General features: G+C 40.9%; 1 protein-coding gene across 7 annotated transcripts in view; it reads right to left on the reverse strand.

Moving 5' to 3' along the window:
* Positions 1 to 15,525, reverse strand: part of ptprua (protein tyrosine phosphatase receptor type Ua) — a 240,683-nt gene that overhangs the window by 74,738 nt on the left and 150,420 nt on the right. For all 7 annotated transcript variants that reach the window (XM_022208249.2, XM_022208247.2, XM_022208248.2 and 4 more), the window contains exons 6-7: positions 12,463 to 12,634; positions 7,679 to 7,972 (exon numbers count right to left, since the gene is read on the reverse strand). In XM_022208249.2, the coding sequence (XP_022063941.1) occupies positions 7,679 to 7,972; positions 12,463 to 12,634 (466 nt within the window). The remainder of the gene's footprint in view (positions 1 to 7,678; positions 7,973 to 12,462; positions 12,635 to 15,525) is intronic.

The raw sequence follows: 15,525 nt of genomic DNA on the forward strand, positions 1-15,525 counted from the left end.
ATCTTACTCATTAAGTACAAACACTGAGCTCATATTTGAAAGCTCCTGCAAATACACCAAAGGGAAGAAGAATAACAGTGTGAGGAAGCTTTTGTTCCTTAACCATCCTTAAAGCCAGAGCTAAGTTCGGACAAATCCTGCACATTTTCGAGATTCAGAATCAGCACATTTCTAAAGTGAAGCCAGTGAAGTCAAAGCTCGATTGTCATTCAAGATCTTACAAGAATAAAGTGAAGAAAATTGCATTTCTCATGGTTCAGAGACCTAAAAAGACACCAACATCTGGCATGCACAATGTAGGCAATATCTGCTGCTATGCATTTAAACTTAATCCTTTAAAGTCCATCTTTAAAGTTGAACAATGCACACAAGAGAGCATAAACACTGCAAGAAAATGTCATTCTAAATACATTCCAAGATGACAATCATTCAAAAATCTCTCCAGCTAAATAAAACCTCAGTCCCTTGTGGTCTTCAAATGGCTTGGAAATAACTCGACACCACTGCTTCCTTGAAAATGTGCAGATCTATAAAGCCCTCCAGCTCTCTATTGGAGGAACTCATTTTCCAATCAGAAACTGATTCTGAAGGCAAGGCAAGGCAAATTTATTTATATAGCACATTTCAACAATGAGGCGATTCAAAGAAAAATGATACAGAAAGCCCCACCCTGCAGATTGACAGAATTGGTTTGTTACATGCGACATTCTAGAAGTCTAAATTCAAGCACTGGAGACTGTCATTAGGAGTTTTATGGCGCGACTGCTTATTTTGCTCATGATCCATCTTCGAGCACAGCGGTTCTCAAGTGGGGGTACGAGTACCCCTGGGGGTACTTGAGGGTATGCCAGGGGGTACGTGAGATTTTAAAAAAACACTGAAAACTAGCAACAATTCAAAAATCCTTTATAAAATATATTTATTCAATAATTCTTCAACAAAATACGAATAAAAGTTCATGAACTGAATTTCATATTAAGTAGGCCATTCCATTTTATTACCATAAACCCAGTTTATGGAAGAGTTTAGACGAAAGAGTTTATTTTTTAAAATTCTGTTGAACCATGGTTCAAAAGCAATGTCTGATTTTCACTGGTTAATTTTCACAGAATTTTTTTTAAACTTTTGTCAGATTCAAATTATTTCTGTGACCATTGTGGGTTTTTCTTTTATTAACCGAGGGGTACCAATAATTTTGTCCATGTGTAAGAGGACACTTTACGATTATGATTATTTCTGTCTAGAAATCTTTATTTACAGTTGAATCAACTACTTATTTTTCAACAAGTTTTTAGTTCTTTTTCTCCAAGTAGTTGAAGAATGACTACTACAAATTAGCTTTTTTTTGCATTGATATAAAATTTAATATATCACAAACTGATGACGTAGTGCTGTATTTTATGTCTGTCTCTTTTTGTCAGCCAAAAATGCTTTGCCTTGGTTGGGGGGTACTTGAATGAAAAAATAGTACACAGGGGGTACGTCATGGGAAAACAGTTGAGAATCAATGTTCTAGCATATTAAAAAAAAAAAAAAAAAAAAAAACAAAACACCAACAAACATGGACATGGACATGTTGACAGGGTAAAATAACTTCATTTTTATCAGAGAGATTTTTGAAGCGCCACTGCTCCAAACTACTTAGTTACATCACACTACATACATTCCGTTTGCGAAAGGAGATGTGGTCAAATGAACCAAAAGAGCTAGTAAGTGGACCGTGAGCTGAGATGATTTTGTTACACTTGCTGATCACAAGGTCAAAGAGGAACTTCCACACTCAAATGATTATGTGCTATATGAGTTATAACACAATGTAGCTGCATTAATTGACTTTTGGCCCGATTGTGAGCATCACACTGTGCTGCAAACACTCGGTATTGACATCTATACTAATAACATTTCCACCTCCACCTGCTCCATCTGTCCATCCCCCTTTCTTTTGGTCTGCGTCATCCCCGTGTTGTTTACTGAGAGCATGTTTATTGCCTCCTGACGTTTTAATATAGAGATACATTGCTAGGGTTACAATAATGTCATTTCATAAGTCATACTTTAATTAATACAAACAGATCTTAGATGTTGTTGGCCAAGGCAAATGTTTTGTGGTCACTATTGTTGTCATTTCTTTGTGCTCATTCCTTCTGTGAGCGTGGTGACATTGAAATCCCAGCTGTGAGCTCTGCTTTACAGGCAGAAGGCTTGTAGTGAGTAATACCAGTCCAGGAGGTGACTTTTTAGTGGACTATTGTCTCAGTAAATGCAGTGTGAAATACATCGAGTGAAAAAACAAAAACCTTGGTGAACAACAGCTTCGGCCAGTAGAAGTAGTACACTAACATAAGCAGGTTAAAACTTTTCAGGCTGCTTCACCATCATCCTGAGCGTGAAGGTAAAAATGAGGATTTCCAAATGTCTGGAAGGATCACGGAAGACACTATTCTTGTACTTTCCATATAGCCTATTGCAGAAGTTCAGATTTGGAGTTTGGATCACTCTTAAATGCTTCCTCAGAGATATTTTTGGACTTGTCCAGTTTAGAGGAGGCTCAAGGGTGAAGCATGTGGGCAGAATACGGTGGCCGACAAGGGCATACGCGCCGCAAACAAAAAAACGCAATACAAACGGCCAAAACGCTGCAAACACAAGAATGATGCAAACCCAAAAACACATAAAACAAATGCAACAGAGAAATGCTGCAACAAAAAAACGATGCATTCACAGAAACGCTGCAAAAGCAAAAACACACAAACCGACAAAACAAATGCAAAAGGGAAATGCTGCATACAAACCCCGAAACAACTGCAAGAGAGAGACGCTGCAAATTTACGGAAGGTCGCCAGGCCACTAGGGGGAGCTGTTCTGATCGGCGTCCCTAGCAACAGTCTGCTTGACAGACGCACGCTAATATTTGCTTCGTAAATTTGCTGCTGTTGAATAATACTGTAAGAGACGAGGGCCGAGTGTTTAAAAAAGACGTAAGGGAAAACATACCTTTTTATTCTCCTCTCCAAGTGTTTGCAAACTTTCTTATCCCGCTGTCTTCTTTGCAACTTCCTCCTGGGTATTTCCTGTCGGTATAAAAGATCAGTCCCTTCCGTATGGTCAGCCCCCCGCAGTGGCCTGACGACCTTCCGTGAATTTGCAGCGTCTCTCTCTTGCAGTTGTTTCGGGGTTTGTATGCAGCATTTCCCTTTTGCATTTGTTTTGTCGGTTTGTGTGTGTTGTGTGCCGTTTGTATTGCGTTTTTTTGTTTGCGGCGCGTATGCCCTTGTCGGCCACCGTAGAAGAAGGCTTTGGGACCCCTAAAATGAAAGCAGTCGGGAAATCTTAAGTGGATACTTTGCCACCATTGGATGCTGATTAAAAAAAGAAAGAAATGGATGCATGGATGGAAAACCATGAGTTCTTTTCCCAGTTCCTGAGATGATTGATGCTGATGAGTGTATTTTTACCTAAGACCCTTCCCCAGTGCAACTTAAAAGAGGAACACTGATGAGGAAAAGCAGAGAGCAACAGTTGCAGCTAACTTCATAAACTTAGACTTAGAGGTTACAAAGGAGTGACGTATGGGAAACAAATCTAATTGCCTTAAGAAGTAAGTCATAGCACAGCATTCTACACTTAAAACACTTCAAATTATGATCAGCAGGAGATCAGTTCACAGCCTAAGCAGAGAATCATGTGAGAGCAGGAAAAGCCTAATTACTACTGTCATGCGTTAATGCTGTGATTCCAGATCTCTACATTTCTGTCATGTAGAATGTTTAGTTTCAAGCACACAGGGGTCCTGCAAGGTTGGCCTGAAACCAAAATAGTCCTGCAGAGACAACCCAGATGAGGGCAATGCCTTCAGCATGACATCACTATGCAGTGTAGAGCTGAAGACTGTTTGGGGGCTGAACTGGAGAAGAAACAGTTACAGCCCCGCTGGTTCACTAAACATAGATCAGAAGCTGCTACGTAAATGAATAAAGCAATGTCATGGAGGATACATCAGTTCTGAGGGGACAGAGACGAGACAGAGAAGGAATTGTCCTCAGAGACCTTGCTGATTTGACAGATGTTTGTTCTTCCCAACAGCGTCAAATGTACCGAGTTCTACTGGTTTGCGTTCTGACAGCTGATACAAGCCCACCCTCTCTATGCAATAGCACAAATCAATCGTCAAGGAAGAATTTCCTTTCATGAAATTGTATCATGCCCGTCATGTCAAAGAGGATTGAGAATACGTGGCTTTATATCATACCTTTATCAACAGTATCAGCCCTGTAATCCTGCTAAAACCAGGCCTGTCACCAGAAGCTCGCTGACTGAATGTTCACTTTCTGCTCCAGACACATTACTCATCATTATAGCAGCACTGCTGCAGATTCTGTTCTGTCCTCTCCACCCGTCTGTCCCCAACCAATCCTGCCCCAAACCGACATTCAGCTTGATTAGGCTAATCAGAGGGATTAGCCAGAGACAAAAGGAGTAAAGACGAGATAAGGAGGCCAGACAAGAAGAAGAGGAAAAGATGAATGCAGGAGAGTCCCTACGGATCTGCACATTTCATCTCACCCTTCTCGTCTTTACCAGCTGCCTCAGTGAGCTGCCACTGAGGCCTGTCCTTCCTGCCAGGAGCAAAGTTAAAATGGTGATGGACTCTTAGTGCACACCCTCATTCTGACTGAAACACATGGGATATGGACTGTTGACACTCGTACTTTATAATGACTTTCTACAGGTATTGATTTCTTGAAAAGTAACCTCTAATGTTAAAATAATACTGATGTTCTGTAGCTTGCAGTTTGGTTTGACATGATGGTAGGAGAAAAGTTTGCCTTGCCTTAGCAAAAGAAATACAACTCAGCAAACTAAGCAAACACCTATGCTGACATGCATCAATCCAGGACATGTAAACAACCTATTGTAAACATGACTTGTGTAAACCATTAGTTTATTTTATGGCTATTTAATTAGCGTGACTGACAAACCACATGGCAGCTGGTTGACATGAAAACATGCATAATGAAGCGTAGCTACTAAAAATGCTGTCATTACTGCCAAAATGACATATCTGCAACGTCATGCACCACCGAACATTATAAAGAATGCAGAAGTAGTTACATCAGTGTGACTCCAAGATTGGCTGAATTTTAAGATGTTTTTTCTTTTTCGTTTATTTGAGGGATGTAGTGACTGAGGTGAAAATTGACTTGTCTCAGCACTTACAGGGTAATTCCAGTTTATTATAACATGAGTTTGCAGGCACTTCACTGTAAGCAAATTTAAGCTTTGGGACAAATGAACTAAAATATATATATATATATATATATATATATATATAGTGAATTTTCAATATGGAAATATGGATGGAAATATGAATGCTGTAGTACCTTGCACATCTGCATTCATGCCAACATTGCCGTTTTGCAGCCACACAAAAAGCAAGAAAACCGGGGAAAAGCAAATGGGCACGTCATTCATTTAGCATTTGAACTGAGCCTCTGTGTGGCTGGCCATCCTCAACAATGGTCCCATGGGATTGAAATCCTCTGCACCAGTTAGTATGAAATGTCACACTCGACGACTGTCCAAAAAGAAGAGTCTCTCTGCAAAAGGAAATTGGTCTCTGTGACACATTAGGAAGACAAATTCATCCAGAGTTTGGTGTCACGGGGCTTCTGCTGTCTGCCGCTTTCTCCCTGGGGATAAAGTTTCAGATCTGAGCAATGGGAGTCGACAGGAGGTGGGTGAGTGGAAGACACTGACAGCAGCGGATCAAAGAGTGTGGCAGGTGACAGGGACGTCATGCCATCTACTTGACAGGGCGGCGGGGTGTCTTTTTCACCCAGATGAGCAGCGCCGCGGCTAAAACACAGATCAGAGGTAGTCAAACGACCCTGCCCTCTGCTTGCATAATGTGAAATAGTGAAACAGAACTTTAATAATACACAAGCTCTTGAGCTAAATTGTCATCTACAGCTGTGCTCAGACCAGCCTTTAGCCCAAGGGTGTGGTGATTCAACTGTGAATCTTCACACGTTATCTGTTGTTTTTCACAGAACTCCAGCAATCCTTGTCTTGCATGTAAATGAGTGCAGATGCAAGTGTAATTGGATTCTCAGATAAATATGTGTTTTCATGGCAGGTAAGCCTGGGATGAATAGCAAGCATCAGACACCTTCCATGATGCAGTGACAACATGCGCACCTTTTGTTCTCAGTAGCTGCAGGCAAGCCACGAATTGTTAAGTGATGCGTCACAACGGTCTGGATGCAGCTCCCAGCTGTAGCTCAGAAAGAGGATGAATCTCAAAGCATCAAAGCAAGGGGTGAACTAATGACCAGCCAGTCTTGTGTTTGTTCATTTTGCTGATGCTGTAAATGTCACAGTAACTCATCAAAAGCCATGTAACAGTTCATTCTCATTTTAGTGGCACACAGTAACAACACTAACATGGTGAAGCTGTGTAATGTTTATCATGAATTCACATCTTAGTTTACCTTTTTCGGCAATACTTTCTAACATGTACTAATTAGCACTTTATACAAAGCTTGGGCGAGGCCACTCGTCATGTTTTTAATGTTGCGTTTTTAGTGTGTAGTGTAGTATTGACTCGCACAAAAGCATGGGAAAATTTGTTGCTACTGCAGGTGAGTGGCGTGGGCTTCACCTTTTAGCCTGCTTTTTTTTAAAATTTCTTTTTAGATTGTGAGAACTACCTTGAATTCACAGCAGAAAGTGCTATCATGGAAGCATAAAAGCCAATTCCCTGTATCAGCGTCCTCGTGTCAAAAGAGCACACAAGACGAAAGGTTCACCATCCACTCAAGTCCAGTTTGCAGGGACTCTCTGCGCATATGCCAAGACAACAAATGGTGCTTGTTATGATGACAGGCTGTACAGGGTTCTTCACCTAAGCCTTTACAATTCATTACTGAAAGAGAGTAATTAAAGTAGTTTCATCCACACGGCTCACACCTTAAGAACACTGACGTAGTGCTAAGTCCAACTTGTAACCAGCTGCTGTGTCATATAAAAAGTCACAGTCTTTCAGAAACATCCAAAGCCCTTTGTGCTTTTCTGTGTTTGATAGAAGGAACACCATGAGCATCTGCAGAGGACTGATCGCTGCACAATGTACCAATGTGTCCTAAATTTCAACTTGAGTTTGAGTCTGACAAAGAATTGCATCAAAACATGCAAAAACAAAATCAAAGATCATATTTGAGTATTGAAAAATATTCAACATTTCCAGCTTTCTTCTATTCAACCTCTTGTGGGACTGAACTGTTGATCAGCCAACAAGACATGTGAAAATGTCATTTTGAGCCTTGAGAAACTGCGAAAAAGATTTTTCTGTACTTTTTGACACTCAATTAACTGTTTAGTGCAACACTCTCTAGACTAAACAGGTATTAAAAAAAATGCCACCAGATCAATCAGTCATGAAATACTTCATGACTTTTAGCTCTAATTAGGCCTTCAAGTCATTTTAGTACATTTAACAGCTTCATTTGGTTCCAGAAAAGAAATGTAGGCTTTCTAATATGAGGTTCCTTCTCTCCCACCTTTACCACTAGGCTTAAAGTACCACCCACTGAGTTCATCCCCACCAACGTGATGAATTCTGGTCGCCAGAGCAGCTCTTTCCCTGCGTGTCTAGAATTCGATGTTAGATCTGACTCACCTGCACACTTTGTCCTGCTGATCAGCGGGGGTCCTGGTGCTCCGGTGCCTCCATCTCCGGGCCGGGTGAGCAGGACGCTGATGCGGTACTCTGTGTCGGGCTCCAGGTGCCAAACCTTATAGGTAAGTGAGCCCACACCGTGAGTTTCCGTCCACGTGGACTGGCTGGCCCGGTACTGGATTTCCCGACGAATGACTGGTCCATCCCCCACAATGGAGTTGGTGTTGAGCTGGATGATCAAATAGGTGGGACCTGCCCGCAAGAGCTGAGGGGGTGCGATCGGCGTTGGTGGCACTGTAACAGAAAATGTTGCGTCATCTAGCATGAGCTCACCAGCCCAAATTCCTATCATCTATTACACTGAAAAATACAACATCTTGACTCTTATGTTATCTTCTATGTATAATCCTATTAGGCTACAGTTTTGGTGTAGTTTATGAGTGATCCTAGAAACAGCATAAAAATGAACTCTGTCCTTGAAAACACTGATGAAAAACAGTTGCCATTTTCAGCTGAAAAGAACCAAGTCATGCGAGCCGAGGAGAAGTAAAGGATTTCTGTCAAGGATTTTCTCTTTTTTGTTTTACAGTTTCAATAACATTATTTCTGCTCTGTTAGAGCACTGAGTCATAAAAATCTTTTAATCACATCAGGACTATGAGAGAGACAGAGAGAGCAAGGGTGTGTGAGAAAGGCTTGAATGCTGAAAAATCTTAATTTTCACTCTAATGACGCTGAATAAGAGCCTATTTGCATGAATAATTGCATAACTAATTCTGTCCTCTCTGCACATAAAAACTTCCAGCGTTGATGGATAATATGACCCTCATCAACCAGGCGAACATCAAATTAATTCATCACATGATGCTGTGGCTGAGGAATTGTGCGTGCATGGGTGGAGGATCGTTGATTGATACATTGAGCAGTGACTACACCTGTCTGCAGAGCTTTTCATTACATGATTAAGTGAGCCATGAAGCAAGAAACAATGTATCAAAGGAATAATTCTGCATCTTTGAAAACAGACTTATTTGCTTTCTTATTTTCACTTGGCTCTGCCCAAAGTGGAAAAAATACAAGCCCGACACATGAAAAGCTCATTTTTTAACAGGTTCCATGTGTTTAATCCACTAAGAAAGAGAAATGTAACACAGACAGATGAAAATACGTTTTATGTTGGAATTATTTCTTGATGTCAGCTTAAAGAACTGCTTTTACATTTTCATCATTGTGGAAAACCTCTTAAAGGGCGTAAAATACATTCTAACAATGAAGGTATAACTTTGGACATAAAGAAAAAAATGTGGGTGTCATAGTTAATTTGAGGTCCACATTTTCTCCAACACTTATAGAAAGTAGTCTGGAACCAATTGTCTGTGTTCCGAAAATACCAGAAATATATTAGAACGTGGTGGTGTTATGTGACGATCTGCATTGGTTTGTCTGTCTTTTAGCAACATTACTCAAAAACAGACTAACAGATTTCGATGAAATTTTCAGGGAAGGTCAGAAATGACACAAGGACCACTTGATTAGATTTTGGACTTTTTAAAGATTTCTGTATCATTGCAAAATAGTGACACAGCGTCACTGTAACTATGACAACAAGTGAACACTACGTCAGCTGCCTTATTATGATCCTACTACAAATCGACCCCTGCGGACTTCTCAACTTATCGGAAATGATACAAGGAACAACGGACTCAATTGTAGGGTTGCTTCCGAGTCCCATCATTTCCCAACACCCGCTACATATTTAGATCAGGCAATTCTTTATCCATACATGACAAACACATGCATAACACATGTCTGGGCTCAGCACATCATTTTGTTTGTGGGTACATCTGTATTAAATTACCACATTCTATGGTGCCGTGATTTCTGACCATCAATAACTAATGAGTAAGCAAAGGCTGCATTTCTGACAGTGCCATATGGGGGAATGAACAACCTTGGCAGAGTACTGCACTCTCTGAGTGCTTTTCTAGTTTGTAAAGTGTTGTTTTGGTTCAAGAACAAAAACACTAGCTAGACACAGAAAATTATTTTCTCAAAACTAATTTCTAATCTGTACTTTGCTTGAAGAAAGTGTTTAGCTGCAATACAATGGGATTTTGGGCATCAGTATTTCAGTCCTTGAAAGTATCAGCTCAAATCAGGCCTTTTTTCCATTCATGTTGATGTTAATTGAGGCTTTTTCTTTTTAGAGCATAGCGGCTTGGTGGGTAGCAGCTAGAAGATCCCCAGTTCGCCTCCCTGCCTTCCCAGGATCTTTCTGCATGGAGTTTGCATACTCTCCCTGTGCATGCATGGATATTCCAGCTTCCTTCCACAGTCAGGTTAACTGGTGATTCTAAATCGTCCGTCGGTGTGAATGTGATTGTTTGTCTCTATGTGTAGCCCTGTGACAGACTGGTGACCTGTCCAGAGTGTCCCTGCCTTCACCCTAAGTCAGCTGGGATAGACTCCAGCCCACCGCAACACTAATGAGGATTAACTGGTTTATAGATAATGGATGGACGGATTAATCTAGGTTATAGTGCTATACGTGCACTGCTGATTGCAGTTTTCTTTCATTTGAGCTGCAGGTTTTTCTGTGCACACAAAGCTATTTATTTTGCTAAAATCAAAAAGGTCTCATTATCTCATAAAACAAGTGTTGCAATGGATTCCGTTTTTTGTTTCAAAAATATGGAAAGTAAGCCCAGTAACACACTGCATTTTTCACAAAGACCAGTGAGGGAAATGCTAAATGACAGATTGTGGAAACAACAACGAAAGGCAACTAAACATATCCAGACACCACATCAATACCTAAAGTATAACCCCACTGCTCTTTAAAGCTGTCTTATGTTTAATAGTTTAGAAGTAATAGATTTTTGGCGAATCATGTTAAATAATTGATTATGAGTTTGGCTGAAAGTAAAAACACAAAAATGGAAAGAGACCAACCATTTTGCTGACAGGAATACGGATCTTCGTTCAGGACAGCTTACCAGGTCACCTGTTGACTCCACATTAGGTCGGCTGGTATTTTCATCAGTGCATGCTGGTTTGTTTGTGTGTGTGAGAGAGACTGTGGCTGATGTTCGGCTTAGTGAAAGTAATTGGTGAAGAGGTAGTAAGCAGGATATTCAGCACACAAAAATGACGTGTTCCACGATGCGTCTGTTTCTGTCAGCTTACTGTGTGGTGATCAGAGCATTCGGTCCGGCCTGTGTTGTGTGAAACACCATTACCATGACAGCAGTGTTTATCAAAGCTGCAGATTCATTGCACAGTTGGGATTACTACATGGACACGTCTGCCATCAACGGACTCCACTCTTTCCAGCAACAATTTTCCTTGTCAGTCAACAGCGGAGCAGCGAGTGCAGGAACACCACCAGAGGTTTGCTGTCTGTTAGGATGTCCTGCTGTCTGCCTGCCTCCGACTCTATCCTCAGAGTCTTGTGGTTGAAATAAACATGACAGACTATCACGCTGAAATGACATGCGACCATCTTCATAATCGTCCACGGAGTGATCCAGCATTGCATTGTATCTATTCATGCAAGCAAAATGCTGTGTGTGTAGTTAGGTCAGCAAGCAAGTACTGTATGACCAGCTGGAGATCTCCTTTTCAGTCTGCAAAATGGCCATTGCAGGTAACTCATATAGTGTTTACTTTCAGTCAGGCTCAATAGTAAATGCTTAAAACAATTCATGTACGAAACTCGTTTCTTGAAAAGCCTTTTTCGTCCTGATAACATTGATTTTGTGTGACTTATTTCCACAATAAAAAGTTTGCATGATCTATATGGGTCATTCCAGAATTGGTGGACATTTGGGCTTTAAATTTTTTTAAAAATTAAACCCTCTCTTAGAATTTTCTACTACATATTCATCAATAATAGATAAACTATCAAAGGCTTGATTGGCTCAGCTTACACATCAACGGTACAATTTTTGTTACATGTTCTATTTGTTGTTTGCTAACTATACTCTAATCACAGGTTGCTAATCCATGCTAGTGTTAGCTTTTTATCAGGAGTAGAAGCTAGGTATTCAGCTAGCTGTTACTGACCAAGGACCTGCACAACTTTACTGATGGAAGATGAGAAAAATAAAATTAATTTGTCTTATCCTGACAATGTGCATAACAGGGTTGCATGAGGTAGAGTGAGACTTTCAGTCAAGGCTGACAATATTGGGAAATTATGAAAAATAAAAGGAAGACCTTTGCTACATCCATTGTTTTGGAAAACTGTTTGATGATGTTTATTCCAAAGTATCATGTGACTCACTGATTTCTTATTCTACCAGCTAAAAAGTCTATGATAACAGGGTTACATGCATGTTGACATGTTTCATGTATAATAATTCTTATTTAAAACACTACGTTGATTAAAAATTTTTTTCCAAGATAGATCAATGAAAAAAGTTATTCCAAAAAAAGGAGATTTAAATTTCCTTTTAACTGTTTTATTTGAGATTCAATTCGACAAGAGAAAAATGGCATTTTAGGAGGAACTCCAGACTTTTTGGTTTTTTAGAAATATTTCCAAACATTCTTTTCGCCTAGTTTTTTTTTTTTAGATTTGATCTCAGGACAAGTAGATTTGCACAACTGCAGTTTTTATATTTTGTACATGGATTATATGAAATTTGATAGGTGGGATGTAAAATGTCCTCCAATTCGCATAGAGCAATAACAGCCTTATTAAAGTGAAGCATGCCAGGCAGGCTGAAGTACACCACCACTACCCTTTAACACCAAGACATGAAGCTGTTAACATAGTTTACCTCTGACGATGAGCTCTCCGAAGTTGGAGACGGCGGCGCCTCTGGGGGACGAGGTGACGCAGCGGTAGAGGTCCTGCTCTCCACGTTGCGCCTCTACCTGGAAAGTTGCCATCAGCCGCTTGTGGCTCAGCCGAGACAGCAGAGACGTGTCCAGCAGCACGCCATTTCTCCGCTGACAGTCAGACAAAGACCACACAGAGAGACATCAGCTACAAGCACAGCAACCCAACCACAAGTGTTTACCTGAAGCCTGTCCAAGTGATTAAAAATGGGTGGCAGGCTGAGAAGCAGACAGAAAGAAAAAGGAGGGTTTTAATTAGCTACATGAGAGGGCAAGATAATAAATATGTGATAAATGTCACCGCTAACAATAGCGCATTTGCTTCTGGTGACACAGGCCTCCCGGGTTGTTGTTTCCAGCACCGTTGCTCGTGCTGACATCTCCTCATCTCTTGCCGCGCTAATGTGTCAGTGCTCCAGGCACACAGGCAGTTGGCTCAACCAGTGGAACAAGAAATCAGAGGGCAGCACTCGGAATGAGTTGTTGCAGGTGCAAGATACAATATATGCAGCTCCCTCACAGAATAAGCAGATTATTACATAAGCTGTTGCCTGCTCACGCTTTTCACTAGTAAGTGGGTTTGACACTCGCATGTTTGGTTAACACGGATAGGAGGAAAAATCCACTGCTGTTTGAAAATATAAAAGTACATGTACAGTAACTGTGTGCCGCAGCTCCAAAGACTTTGGAATTTGTTCCCTCCTTTTTTGTCTTCAGCATTTTTTGCAATGGTTTGAAGTGAGTTTGGAGTGTGCATAGATTTGATGTTTTTAATGCTAACTTTAAAGTCCACCTGCAGGCTTTTAAAGAAAATAAATGCATCTGTTTGGCAAATGTGCTGCCAGCCTCCCTGTCTGGCAGTAAGCCTTGCATAGTATCATAAGTAAGAGTTGGTCCAATAACTAATACAGGTTTGGACTCGGAACGTGTTACGGTTAAAAGATCTAAACAGCATCTGAGACTGCTGTCTGCAAACTTTGGGCTGGAGGACAGGAGACGAAATATGATGCTAACTGATTAAGAAACATCATGCTAACAATTCGTTTGGACTACCTAAATAGAAGAAAGAATGGAGCAGAACAGCTCCAGACTGGTCCAGAGAGGACCTCCACAGCAGCAGGGAGATCAAAGAGAAAGCAGCAATTAGCAGACTCAGTGCTGACGATCAAACAGGCCCTGAACAACAAATGGAGGAACAGAAGGTGGTAATGCTTTGTGATATATCTCTGATATTCTTTCTGCCGTTACCAGTTTTTTTTCCTAAATGAGAAAAGTAGGGAGGAGTTGAAGCTAGTGTTGACTGAGAGGTTCACTGCAGCACACTGTCAAATTACACAAGACAAGCCTTGTATTGTTTGTTTGCATTTCCTGTGCATGTGTGTGTGTGTGTGTGTGTGTGTGTGTAGCTCCGTCAACAAATTCGCAGACTCTGAAACTGATGGAAAAAATGCCTCTTTCACATGCCAATGATCTTCAAAGGCGTCAATTCAGAAGAAGAGAGAGAGAGAGGGATGTGAAATAAAATCGGGTGGAAACACAGGGGATGGATCACCAAGTATACCGAGATCTCATTTGCAAAGCGCCTTCTCCTTGCTGCCATCATTTCAAAAGCACTTAGATGTGCAGGCTTCAAGGCCAGAGGAAGAGTGGAGGCATTCAGGGATGGATTTTTGAAGACTAATATTAGCTCATATTCAAACTAGGAAAATTGAAACTATTTTCAGTTGAGGCATGAGAGAAATGACTTTAGGGGCTTTAGCAAACTAAATGCCATCACAATCAAAACACTACAAAAGAGGCGCAAACTTAATAATCTTAGAAGCCCTCAAATGACTCGGTCCCCTGCAACAACACAACCATTAAAAGGCAAACTCAGAGTCACAAACTTACTGCATTATTTAACAAAACTAAACTTCATTATTATTCATGGTATGGCGCTAATGCTTAAAACATTGACCCATTTTCTTGAAGCACTAGAGCACATTTAACAGTGAGGCCAGAGGAGGTGATTCCAGCTTTTTGTCACCAACCAATTATATTCTTGGATGTTCAGAGAGATTCTGACTGCACTTCCCCTAAAGCTGGAAAACTTGAAAGAGACATATGTTTGAATCTTGCGGCAAAACACTGGACATTGCATTGAAAGGGCTAAAGACGGTATGATGGCAAGTAGATTCCCATAGATGTTTTGGGTGTGGGGGATGGCTAAGTCAGAGCATCTTTGGCACGAAAACTACCCTACTCTGCTTAAGATTACACCTTCTTTAAGCGTATTCAAGTGAATGATAAAAAATGAAATGATTTTGTCCTCTGTATGTTATTTTTGGTGATTCTAAACTATCCGTAGACGCGAATGTGAGTGTGATTGTTTGTCTCTATGTGTAGAGACCAGGGTGTCCCGTACTTTCACCCTGTGTCAGCTGGGATAGACCCCAGGACTCTGAGGATTAAACAGTCTATAGACTATGGATGGATGGACTTGTTTGAATTACCATAAGCCTTGAAATGTTTTAGATCAGCTGGGAGTCAAGCATTGCCAAAATGGCCATGGGCCGAACTACCGCAGTAAGCTCACCTATGGGTGACATCATAGAGGGTCTGTCTTCCTGGTTGCTGCTGTTGATTCCAACAGGGCAGATAACCTCTCATGAACACACATAGCTATTGATCACTGCATTCTGCGCTTATGATGGTTTTCAACTTGCTCTGAAACCACCTAAAGGGAAATAACACAGGAGTTGTTTTTATACAGCTCCTGTTACTGCTATCTGAGTTCCTGGGACATTTCGCCTCTTCATTAACACATAACAGTGATGCTGGCTTTGTTAATTGTGCCATACTGGCAGCAGTTCCCCTTCATTAAAGCTACAGTGCATTCTGGTAGCTGGTAGACAGCCACAACACAAGGCTGAGTTGGTGCAAAGTGCCATTATGGGTTCAAAATGCAGAGCGGAAAATTTAACCAAATTCAGTGTCTCAGTGTCAATCCCATATGAGGCTAT

Source organism: Acanthochromis polyacanthus, chromosome 11, assembly GCF_021347895.1.
Source record: "Acanthochromis polyacanthus isolate Apoly-LR-REF ecotype Palm Island chromosome 11, KAUST_Apoly_ChrSc, whole genome shotgun sequence".
Taxonomy (NCBI): Eukaryota; Metazoa; Chordata; class Actinopteri; family Pomacentridae; genus Acanthochromis; species Acanthochromis polyacanthus.